The sequence below is a fragment of the Phaethon aethereus genome (assembly GCF_964289735.1).
Source record: "Phaethon aethereus genome assembly, chromosome: 6".
NCBI lineage: Eukaryota > Metazoa > Chordata > Aves > Phaethontiformes > Phaethontidae > Phaethon > Phaethon aethereus.
In genome coordinates, this window is record NC_138580.1 from 19,649,351 (window position 1) to 19,661,955 (window position 12,605).

The following is a 12,605-nucleotide window of genomic DNA, read 5'->3' on the forward strand; positions in this document are numbered from 1 at the left end:
TCACAATTTCCCTTTATTAACTAAATTTACAGAAAAATGTTTTAGTTGTTTTTACAGTTTATACTCCACTGATTTTAATTAAAAATTTAATCCTATATAGGATCCTACATCAGACTATAAACATTCTAATACTTTTATTTTGCAATGCTTTTCCTTAAAATTTATTTTTCATTAATGAGTATTTTACTTATACTGCAGGAAAAATTTCTTACTTATAAAGGTTTCTTCCTCCTGGCTTTCCACCATTTTCATTACTTATGTAGTATCTATAAAAGCAAAACATACTGGTTTTGGTAAAATGCTTGCGGTACTTTAGAATATTGAAAATATTGTCTGGCATGTTTAGATCAGATTTTTAATTAGTTAAATGACACCTTCTCTCTCTTCTCCCTCCCTGCTTGCTTAGACCTTTACTATAAGCCCTCTTGATAGGAATCAATACCTTAATTACAACACTTACAAAAAGTTACTGGTTACAGCTTCTATGCTGATTACTTCCCACTCTCCTGCAGTAACAGGCACTGGAGCCTGGAGGGGGGAAAAAAAGGCAAGGCAAAAAAGCAGAATGTGAAGTTCCTCCATCACCAGTAGAACACAAGTCAGCAGGGACTGTCCTACACCTTATTACTTACTTGTGAGCCATTTATGTAATGGATGTGCTTGTAACCTACTGTATTGCTGAAGATTTTGTAGTAGGTAGCATTGTCGGGTGCAAAGTGAGGGACAGATGGCTGAAACTAGAACACAAGAGAGGAGGGAGATGTCTGTTAAAGCAAACAACAAAACTCCAAAACGCTAACTATTGAAACTTCTGTTTAGATATATCAAACCTGAATTTAAAACACTGTATCACCGAACGTACTGCACAACTTTTTGCCTACTGACTTCGTAGGTAGAACCTGTAGCCATTACCCTAAAAGTACACACACCTGAAAGTATTTTCTTGCTCCTTAAGCAGCAGAATTTCCTGAGTATTAGCCCTGGTAATGACCCATGTCCCCTCCTACCTCCCTTGAATTTGAAGTCCTACAGGTGTTCCTAGCTTCCTACCATTTTAGGAAAAAATATGCGCATCTACTTTCAAAGTCACTGTTTTATTCTCTCCAACGCCAACATGCAGCTGTAACCTATAGCAATGTAACATTGCAAATACATGTTTTCCCTGAATTTCCCATTTTAAAACACATATTTGTGAAAAAATTCTTTGAACTGTTAATTTTTTTTTAGCTTGACAGTGAAAAACGTCCCCCTTTATTCAAAGAAAACAAGCTGCTTTCCAAAAGGAAATTTTGCTAGTAAGCAATTCCAGAATGCCAGAAAACCCAAACTGGAATGAGATCTTTGTGCAAGAACTATCCATTTAACAATTTTGAGTGATGGAAATGAATGGATTCCTTCTACTGACTGTCTTTTGGATGTTCTTCACATGGTAGAGAGAAAAAACAGAGGAATGAAATTGAGCCAAATGAAATAAAAGTTATTTCTGTGATAAATGTACAAAACACCTAAATGTTAATTACAAAACTGACACAAAGCAATTACCTCTTGTCGCGAATGAATAATTTAGGGATGCACCACCACACCTCTGAGACGCTATACCCATTTTTGAAATGGAAAGTAAATCAGAAAGGTGAAGTGATTTGCCTCTGGTCTCTCAGTAAGCAGTGACAGAACTTGAGTTTCCCTAACCCATGTGCTCCCGATAATCTCTCCTTCCCTAGCAATATTTCTGCAAAAAATAACCTGGCAAATATTTTGCTAGCTTCTCCCTTATCATAGTCTTGCTTTTTTGAAGTGTGACTTTCCTTCAACTCAACTGGCAAGCTCTAACTTTCCTCATGACCTGGAAGCCTTATGCAGTAACACAGGCGGTTTTAAGCATCCTTAGATTAAGTATAATTTCATCTCTATTTTTTTTTTTTTTTGGGGGGGGGGTGGAAATTAAAATATCCACTATTGATATATACAAAGAGAGAAGTATAGGTCTACATTTTACACATATATATATTTACTTAAGTTTGTATATACACTTACATGAATTGTATATACATATATGTGTATAGATACATCTCTCATATGTAAAAATATACCTTATCAGTCAAGCGTCATTTTATCATTCCTAAGTAGATAAGAATAAAAGAAAGGAATAAATAGACCTTTCCTATCCCTCTTCAATCCTCCCTACTTTACACTCCCTTCTCAAATCCAAGAATCATACAGCGATATTATCTTTTTCTTCCAACAGCTCCCAAGATGTGGGTTGTCTCTTTAAAAGAAACAAAAAACCAACAACCTAGTTTAATGGCACAGACTCGCATTTTGCCCTCTCATTTTGCACAACTGTTTACAAAGTCTGCAGCTTGATCATCACATTGTCTAATTGTGAAGCCTTTGCTGCAGAGAAGCAAAATGTGTCAGCGTTAAGGCCTTCCTTTCCATATCAAATTTGACAGCAGGTGGGTTGATCTCTCATCTTCATACTGCGGATGATTTCATCCCTGCTGTTGCCTCCCTCTTTGCATTTCTTTAAACTTTCATTTTTGACTTCAAAAGTGAATTAGTGACTAAAGCATAATCAGTGTGTGGAAAATGCGGGAGTGGAAAGTGTACTCTGTGTTCTCATCAAAAACTCCAAAACTCATTTCTCCCTCCAAGTCTGAACTTTTGCATCTCTGCTTCGCTTCCCCCAGATCTTCTGTGTAGTTCATTAGGTGCCTACTCTCTACCATGTACAAAAGGATTGAGAGGCAGCTTGGAAAGCATCATCCAGACAGCAGCGACTGGTTTGGCAGAAGCATATGAACATTTTAATCTGGTCAGTTACATGCATCTTGTCCCTAGCTCTTCCCAATGGATATTTTGGGTGGGGGGGAAAAATAAGTAACTAACAGCCCAAGGAGAACCTTGGAATGGTTTGCTGCAACCTGAAAAGCTAAATAAGACTTTTGTCCTCTATGCCTTTCCTCCAATACAATTCAAAGGTTATAGGATACACTTCTTAATACATTTTGTTCCCTAGATCATGCTGGAGGTGTCAGGAAGACTGGAGAGCAGCCAAACCAGCACAGCTGACAACTGCCCCAGAACAACGGGAATTCTGAACCCTGGCTCCTGCACTCCCCTACCTACCGCTACTGAAGCGCTAGGTCTGAATTGAAAAGGAGCCTGGAAGGAGCACTCTGCTTCTTGGCGAGCTGAACACAATGCGCGGGTCGCAGAGGACATCGTCACAGCTCCAGCCACGCTGCACTGACAGCCCAGCCTGGGAGCTCAGAACCCCACACCCACAAAAGCTTAAAACCGGAGCGGGGTGGCAGAGTGGCTCCATTTGAGACCCATTTTTCCTATACATATATAATGCAACAAGTGAATGGATCAGACCTGCACGCAAGAGGCAGTGCAACCAGCAAGAGGCTCATACAAAATTATCTTAATTATCAGTGTTATTTAGTATGTGGCAGTTTTAGAAATTGAACACTCACTCTGCCAATCCAGCCAGTTGTACTTTCTTCCGTACGTTGTTTTTCCTAAGAAAGAAAAAACAAACAATCTACGTTTCTACAAAGATAAACAGACAGAGAGACTTCCACTGCTTTCTAGCCTCCTGTATCAAGCATTGCAACTCTCCCACCTCATTTTTCTTACCCGTGGACATGACCAATTTTGAGTAGCGTTTTCAAAGTCACAGACTGTGAGGACTGAAAAATTCTGAATTCTTCTGAGCCACTGCAGACAGATCCTTTCATCTGTCACCCATGTTACAACACTCAAATAATGATCCCTGGAAAAAAGCAATAGCATTAGATATTTAAAATCCTCTCTGTAATAGCATAATATACAACAGCATTCAGCAATTCACTGAATGAGACTCATCTGGCTATTTTCATTTCAATCTGCTCTTCAACAATAAATAATGATGCAAGCCTAATTGTGCCATTTTTTTGCCAATTGTTTTTGCTGCTAGTAGATGCCTTGGTTATTTTCATTCATAGAATAAAGAATTAGTTTGTACATACCCACTTCCAGAAAGACTGCAATTAAATTCTAAGACAGATCACTATTCTCTAATGCATAAAATAATAGCTACTCCAGACTGTTCATAAATCTTGTACTACGTGCATCTAGTGGAAATTCTTCTGAATATTAAGTTGTATGGGCCGTAGATTTTAGAATTTTATCCTTAGCTGTATGAAGTTGGTTGCTTGTAAGCACTTTCTGAGTGATACATATCTTTGTTTAATTTAGTCTTAATTTCCATGAGTTAGAATGGAAGGACAGGTCATACCAGGAGCAGAATTTACTACTTGAGTATTTTACTTTCATTTTCAGAATACCAACTAGTTGACACGAAGAATTGGAGTATCTGAAAAAAGTGTAATTTTCATGAATATTCCTGCATATTAGTTTTAAAAAGGCACCACATAAAATTTAGTGGCTTTGTTTACCATTATGATCCATTAGATGTACTCATCTTTTCTTATTTTACATCTCTCCTATCTCCTAAGAAGCCTTATGAACTAAAATAAAACAAACCTCCCCTCCAAAGCAACTATACATTTTTAACCGGAATTTGCACATTTGACTTAGTTCCAAGTTCATGTTCCCTTTTTCCCCAAAGTTATTTAACAAAAATGTGTGGGAAGTTTTGTGATGAGAGTGAATATCTTCGTGATCTTGGTGGGGGGTGGGGGGCAGAAAACACCACAATTAGTGTGGATGGATTAAAAATATATGCCAACTGGTTACCGACCACTTTCACATCTATTTCTAGACTGCAGTTCAGAAATCATGTTTAAAAAAGTTCTATCTTCACATTCATATTTGACTGGGAAGTAGGTAGGTCATTTAATTGCTACTGTCACTGGCTTCAAACAGTGTATTTTAGACCAATAATATTACAAAAGCACTCCGCTGGCTTGTTTGGAAAAAAAAATTAAACTGCCATTCTTCATGTTCCTATAATAGTGGTTTCCCTTGTCTTCTAAAAGGGGAATTAGCCCCACAGTTTTTGTTCCATTGAAGTGAGAGAAGTTAACAGTTTCGGAGACTATAAATCATCCATCAGACAAGATGGACAGTACAAGAAAAAAAAAATTATTATGCTATTATGATAACATAATAAATCCTTTACGGTTATTATAGAGACTAGGAATGCACCTTCAGTTTTCGGCAACCCATGAAATGGTAACTAAGCTGCAGTTATCTCACGTATATTGTACAGCAGTTTGGATTGCCCTTCCTCATTTGCTGCTGAGAAAGTATACTCCTGCTATCACCGTCTGGAGCTCTCTACTCTGAAGATAACATTTTTAGGACAGATCATTTCAGACAAAAAGCATCTACTGCCTTTGTCCTCCTGTTTGCCAACAGCAGCCCCCCGTACGCATGAAGCTAAAAGTGGCATTTAAACACTGTGTGGATTTTCATGCTGGTCATTCGTGCAAGAAGTGTCAGGTTTCAACCACCATCTTATGTGGCAAAGCACTGCCACGCCGGATTTTGGCAGCTCTCCTTGACAAAAAATGCAACTTTCCCCCTGAAACAGAAGTGCACCGTGCCCCCTTCAAATGTGGGGGTACAACTGCTGCGCATACAACAAGGTCTGGATTGTGCTGCAATGGGCAACCATTTGCAGGGGCACTGCCCCTCGAAATGCCCACCCAGGCAAGTGGGGTGAGGTATGCCACCAATTCAAACTTAGTTTTACTCAGAATTTAGCTCCAAGGAAGTAAAAATAGAATTTGACACCACAAAAATTAACCTTTCCTGTCATACAGCAGTTACAAATATACATACTGTGCCAATACTCATTACTTTGTGCTTCCAGGAGCAAAATTACCCAACAGCAACATTGCACATCACTTGCCCTTTCCTATTCATGTACTTTCGCTCTTGCAAAATTCCCCAAGACTTGTTCTGGCCACCTCAACATTTGCAGGCTGCACATGCTGACGCTTAGCCATTATTTGGGTAAGCCATTGGGAGAAAGAGTAAGTTTCGATCCTTGCACTCATCATTCAAGACTTGATTTATCTTTGTATTAATCCTTATTTACATTGTGTTACATTCGATTAAGTCCATATAACTGAAGCCTGTGTTAGCCAGATGGGTACAAGGCTAGAAGGCAGAAGATAGTTGTTATTCTTCCAAGGTCACACAGCAGCATTGTTCAGCTTTCATTAGGCATTAAGAAAAGGTAAAATATAACTCTAGGACAGCAGAGATCTTAACCAGAACTGACCAAAACATAAAGGGCTTATAATTCTGCGGTACTGGAACTCTGGAGAAAAACCGCGAACAACAGCTATATAACCTCTAACTATTGCAGTGTTACTGTAGAAAGGATAAAGAACAACATATTCACACAAACTTGACTATCTCTGTTAACACAGAGGTGTTAATTACGCTGTGGTGAGGACTGAAACAGAATAGCATGGATATTCCAGTTATAGCTTTTTGGCCACCATGGGCAAAATGCTGGTTTATGCGCTAGCTAACAGACCTCTTCTGATTTTTTTCTGAAGTTTATCAGCATAACCTGTGCTTCTATACCCACCATGTTTGTAAGCGCAAACCTCTAAAAAATTTCCACAACACTGTTAAAAAGAAAAAACAAAACCCAAGATCTGGGATATCAAATTCTGTGTGCATGCATTTTAAATCAATTTAGTTGCTCTTTACAAAATACATTTATATCATGTTGTGCATTTCCAGTGGCATTTTGAGAAATACAATTTTCCATTTACTGCAAGAGGTGCTGGTTTTCACCATGTTTCCAAAGAAAACAAACATTTTAAGTATAAATCTGCAGACGACCATGATACCTTGCCTTAGCAAGGAGTCTGTTTCCAATGAAATCAAATCTTCATTTACCATTAAGGTTTTGTTTTGTTTCCCCCCCTCCCCCCCCCAGTGAATTGGAATACATATATTATAATTTGATTATACCAAAACTTGCTCATATTAAAGTTGTACTGTGAAATGACTTCACCATAGTTAGACTCCACTGAATGTGATGAGCCAAGAACTTGTCACATTCTGAATATAACATACATGGAATATGCCATCTATATATAATCACTAGGAGGATAATCTCTGTGCAGATTTTCTCTGGTAAATCTTGTTGCTACCAGAACCGCATGACTGGGAAAAACTGCCATATACACTGAATATAGGGTGGTCACACATCAAAGCTCCTCCTCTCACACCAAAAGGAACAAGCAAACATTTAACCAAAATTTCTTACCCTGCTTGTATTTCTGCAGGTGGAGAAATTTCAGCAGAGCGAAAAGTGGGAAGCGATCTGGTATCCACAACAAAGAATTGCACAGTTGGATTTGTAGCTCCTGCCTAAAAATAAGATTTTCCGTTGTACTTTTGGAGAGACAATATTCTTGGTGAAGTAAATGTTTGAAACTATAGACAAAGAAATTACTACAGACAGACAGGTAGAACCAGCCAGCTTCAAACATGCGAAAAGACAAGTTCCTAAACGCAGTTAAGATCGATACATAAATTATCCTTTATGTTTTTTTACATGAAAGTGTTAGTTATGTATTTCTAGATAAGAAAGACTACTACATTTAGAAACACTTACAGCTCCACAGGGCTTGCTGTACCCAAAGCAGTATTTGACCATATCTCGTCCCACATGCCGCGCAGCGTGTCTAACAGTGAATCAAATCCATTGCTAACAGCCAGAAAAGTGCTTCTTCACAGAGACTGACATCATGAGATCGTGTAATAGCTGCCTGCACCACGATCAAAGCTGTGACTGCAGCATGAACCCCGCTATTTTTAATGTGGTGCTACTAGGTACTGCCAGCAATCCAACCGTGTCAGTAAGGGCTTCTTCTCTAGAAGTTAACTAGCCAAGTCCTCCCTGTAACGGTCAGGTAGCTGTAGCTGACCCATCTCCCAAAGTCAGTAGTATTCCAAATGGGGTTTGCAATAAAAGGTGCAATTTAAGTTGGCAGTTCATTCCACATCTGTGTCCCTTCACAGGTGCCACGCTCAGGACAGAGTCCCTGCAGATGGCAGTGAGCCCAGCGCCTCGCCGTGAGCACCACTGTCCCCTCTGAGGGAAGCTCCAAGGGAACAGGCAAAGGCCACGTACTCCGGAGGCTTTGGGAAGGGTAGGGAGTGACTGCCCACGGCTGCTGCAGAGGAAGCCGAACTCGGCCAAAGAGGACCGGAGGGCGGCTTTCACACCAGACAAACAGCTGTACCCACTGAGCCATCAGCTGGCTCCATCAGCGGCTCTGCCCCAGCTGATTAAAAGAGTGAGAACACCTTCCTGAGCTGGCCTGGTTCCAACCCATGTATTCCCTCCTGGCAATGAGGATGCCTGGAATTGTGGCGGTGAGCATATTATAGAGACCAGCAATGAGAACCACATCTGCATTGCGATTCAGCAGTACAGTGCAATTGCTTACTCTAAATGTCATTTGTACTTGTGTTGTGTCTTCAGCGCACTGCTGCATTGCTCCGCTAAATCAGAGTCTTGTGTGACATCAAGTAACTTCACACAGGTAAATCTTGTGAAAGACAAAACCCTCCATGTATGGAGGATCTGAAAGAACCTGTGAGAGACTCTGACTCTCACACCATTTAGTCCAGTGCCAACTGTGCCATGGATAGTGGGCACAAAGTCATGTGGAGAGGAAGAGGGAGGAGAAGGAGCTGCACACACTAAAGGCTTCGCTTTCACAGCTGAAACTGAAAGAGTTTTAGGTGTGGGCAAAGAAACTCCATCAGCAGATTCCTCCCCTTCATCCCAATATAGGAAGCATCCAACAACTAAAAATGCTACATTAGCTGATGAAGATTTCCATTATCGATACCATGTACAACCCTAACTCAATGTACATCTGCCAAGTGCTGTGTACCAACTTCAATTCCCTCAGAGCTTTTTTATCTCAACGTCTACTTGCTACCTCAAAATTTTCTGGTGAAACAACAAAATCATAAATCATACTTTTTTTTTTCTTTTTTGCTTTCCCCTGGAGATAATAAAATTTTTTAACATTGCCAGATGCTATTGACTTCAGAAAGAGTAATCACAGCAAGCTGTTGAGGAGAGACAGACAATATTTTCATTAGCAGAAACTGATTAAATGAGACTACTTTCTTAATGATAACTGCAGAACAACCATGTTTAATAAATAACACAGACCTTGGGATATGGGATTCTAACGGTCTTTGGATACTGCAAGGTGTCCTCAGAATAGAAGGAATACTCTATAACAGGAACTTCTGTATCATTAAATGCTGCATATGCCACAAAATCGCCACCTGGAGACCACCACAGAGCAGAATGGGTGCCAAACATTTCCTCTAAAAGAGATGCAAATCTGTGTAAGTTATAATTGATAAGTTGGCTCTTCTATCCTAGGTACTGTTCTCATTAGTTTTTAATAGTATTTTTTTTTAATTGAAGTTTAGATACCAAAGTGTAGACTGTTTGTCAGGGTTCTAAATGAGACATTATATCAACGCTTATAATCTATCATATGAAGCTAATTCACACACTATGATTTCCAGTGACGTGCCACAAGTTAGGTGAATTCATTTCCATTCTTAGATCCTCACACTAGCCAGGTATCAAGCTCAGGTAAGGATGCATGCTTCTGTTAAAATACAGACGTAGATTATTTTGAACTTTTCAATGATAAGAAATGAGGTAACACTTATAATAAAATAATTACAATAAAACAAAGTTTTTACATCATAATGCAAAGTAAAATATGCTTGACATAGTTACCTTCATAAACCCAATCTGGTATTCCATTTAAAATTTTATTTTCTTCTCCGTTTTCAGTGATTTGCACAGGTACTGCTGTTGGTGAAGCTTTTATATAAACATTATTATTCCAAACATATGCCTGCAAAACACCATTGTTATAACAATTACTATTAGAGTAAATTCGACTTCCTTCCTTTGCCTCATCTACTTGGAAATGTACTTTTACATCAGATCACAAAACTGTCTTTGAAAGATGCATTTCATCAAACCGATACTTAACAAACTTGATTTATTAATACAAATTATGTGTAGCAAACTAACTTCAGGCCTAAATGCAAAAAACAATCAACTATGATAAATGATATGATTACTGTATTAAGTTTTGAAAACCTTGTTATTCATTTTCTGTTGAGATACAAGCTTATTTTCCTTCATTAGGAGTTGTTTTTCACTGATTAGTCTTTCAAAGAAAACTGTCAGTACTTCAGTGAAACACTGACGGGGGCCTCACCATTGCCAACCGATCTGCAAAGACGGTGCGCTTCTTCAGTAGCGCTCAGAACTTCTCTCGTTTTGGGCATCTGCCTGCCTCTCCGATCACCCCAGGGTTTTTTTCTCTCCAACAGCTGAACAACAGTTTTATCCCAGAGCTTTACACTGCATTGCAGAAAGCTCTTTTGCACATCCTTTGTTTCTGTGGTTGGGCTCTATAAGACCTATACTATAAGCAACAAGAATAACCACACACCCCAATCTCCTGCAATAGCTCTTCAGTCAGATCCAATGCTCACCATAGAGAACGCACAAGTGTTGCAAACACAGTGGCTGTCACCATTGCCATAGACTGGGGAGGAGAGGAGGAAGAAAAGGACAGTGGGAAAGAGTACAAGAGAGATTTTGATTCTCTAATCCCTGTTACATGCATCCATCAACACTTCATTGCTTATGGTGTAATTAGGAGATAAAAATCACAGTGATGAGTAAGTAGACGATTGTAATGCTGCTGATGTTGAAAGGGATGAGCTACTGTCTGCAACTGTAAAAACATGAAGTTCCTGTGCATTTGTGCATTACATGACTACTGGGGCCACTACTACTTTCAGGAATGCCTTTTCATTAAAGAACAAAACAAAACACACAGAAGGATTTTGGAGTCTTTCCAGCAACTGTAGTCAATTTGGAAGCTAGTTCAGCTACTTCATCTAGCAGCAGGAAAGTCCCAAAACCTCAGGAGTATGTACAATGTGAGCTTCCATGTCATGTGTGCAAAAACAACTGCTTATGTAAGTTTCACTTGTCTTTACTAACCAGTTTGTGCCCAACAGGTGACCAGGATATATACTGTGTATCATTAGGTAGTAGTCCGTCATCTAAGATAGAACTGGAAAAACAAAACCAAAATGCAGCTAAGAGAAATCAGTGAAATGTCATTTCATTGCAAAATAATGTTAAAACTACATCTCGTGTGCAAAAATTACTGACCTGCTATTGAAATCATAGATGTGATACGAAGCTGTATAGGAATGCCTCCACAACTGCAAAAGAATTATTTTAATATTAAGAAAACAAATTTCACCAGGATTCACGCCTCTCACTGTTTGAATTACCTCAGAAACCCTCCTCACGCTTTTGCTTAAGACAGAAAACAATGAATGTACTAGGGTAACAAATCTCTGCAAGGCTTAAGACAAGACTAAAGATCGCCACCCCTCTGGGGTCATCACTTAAATACCATGACGGAGGCCACTGACTAATTAAAGGACAGAGATACAGAGGCCAGAGATGCTGCAGATTTTCAGACATCCTTGTAGCTACATGGCAGGCTATCATAGCTACGCACAGTTAATCCTCCTCCTCCTCCTTCTGCCTCACTGGCACACTTGCTGTTTTCTGTCTCATTTTCCATGCTGTATTATTTAACTTGGCATCTTACTGTTTAGTAGTCCTCACAAGTCCCAGCAGTATTTCTGTAGCAGTTCCTCCAGTTCTAGGGTGACCTATTCCCATTCATATTGTTGCAGAAATAAACCCTTTCTCTCAGAAACGTGCCTCTTGAAGCCTGTATCATTCTGTGGGCACTTACAGAGAGAAATATGATGATAACGCAGACATGTTTAAATGTGTTCACTACGTGGGGCTGAAGAGGTTTGATTTATCCTACAGTGTTGACATGCTACAATAATGCTACTTTCCATGATGGTTCTTGAAGATTTGTATGAAGATATAAAACAATAACTTCGTACTACACAACCAGATGGCTATTACATAAGAAGTGTCTACATCCTCATGATTCATTTTGTTACTCTGTTTTCTTGCAATAAAGATTAATAATAACATAAGTTTCAATCACACTATTATATAAAGGTTAGAAGATCTTGCCTCAGCATTAAAATAAAATTAACTCTTATGCAGGGGGGTTGGACTAGATGACCACTAAAGGTCCCTTCCAATCCAAACTATACTATGATTCTATGACTGCAACAAATAAAATACTATACAGCAATAAACAAGCAGAGGGGATGTCTAGGGTGGCTGGAAAAATATAAGGCATTTTATGGCCTCTAATGATGCAGTGAAGAGTCAAACTATTCTAGACAATTCTGAAAGACAAAAGGTAACTGGCTTAGTAGTACCTAGCAAGGAAGCTAAAATTGCAAAAAAGCAATGACCGAGTGCACGGATTGTGGCTGGCACAGCGCAAGAGGCATTCTTGGACTGCCAAGCCAGAACACGTAGACAGAGCTCAGTGACACAACACTTGAGTATTTGTACACTGCACAAGTCAGCACGGAGCTTTTTACAAACAAAACAGGCAGCGCTCTAGAAAAAAAAAAGGAGACAACAACAAAGTTACTGGCTT

General features: G+C 39.2%; 1 protein-coding gene across 1 annotated transcript in view; it reads right to left on the bottom strand.

Annotated features, from left to right (window-relative positions):
• Nucleotides 1-12,605, bottom strand: part of LOC309406149 (dipeptidyl peptidase 4-like) — a gene marked incomplete at both ends in the record, with an annotated part of 36,915 nt that overhangs the window by 17,217 nt on the left and 7,093 nt on the right. The window contains 10 exons of the mRNA XM_082001188.1: nucleotides 213-266; nucleotides 461-528; nucleotides 633-737; nucleotides 3,483-3,527; nucleotides 3,646-3,781; nucleotides 7,247-7,350; nucleotides 9,176-9,336; nucleotides 9,764-9,884; nucleotides 11,054-11,126; nucleotides 11,228-11,280. Of these exons, the coding sequence (XP_081857314.1) occupies nucleotides 213-266; nucleotides 461-528; nucleotides 633-737; nucleotides 3,483-3,527; nucleotides 3,646-3,781; nucleotides 7,247-7,350; nucleotides 9,176-9,336; nucleotides 9,764-9,884; nucleotides 11,054-11,126; nucleotides 11,228-11,280 (920 nt within the window). The remainder of the gene's footprint in view (nucleotides 1-212; nucleotides 267-460; nucleotides 529-632; nucleotides 738-3,482; nucleotides 3,528-3,645; nucleotides 3,782-7,246; nucleotides 7,351-9,175; nucleotides 9,337-9,763; nucleotides 9,885-11,053; nucleotides 11,127-11,227; nucleotides 11,281-12,605) is intronic.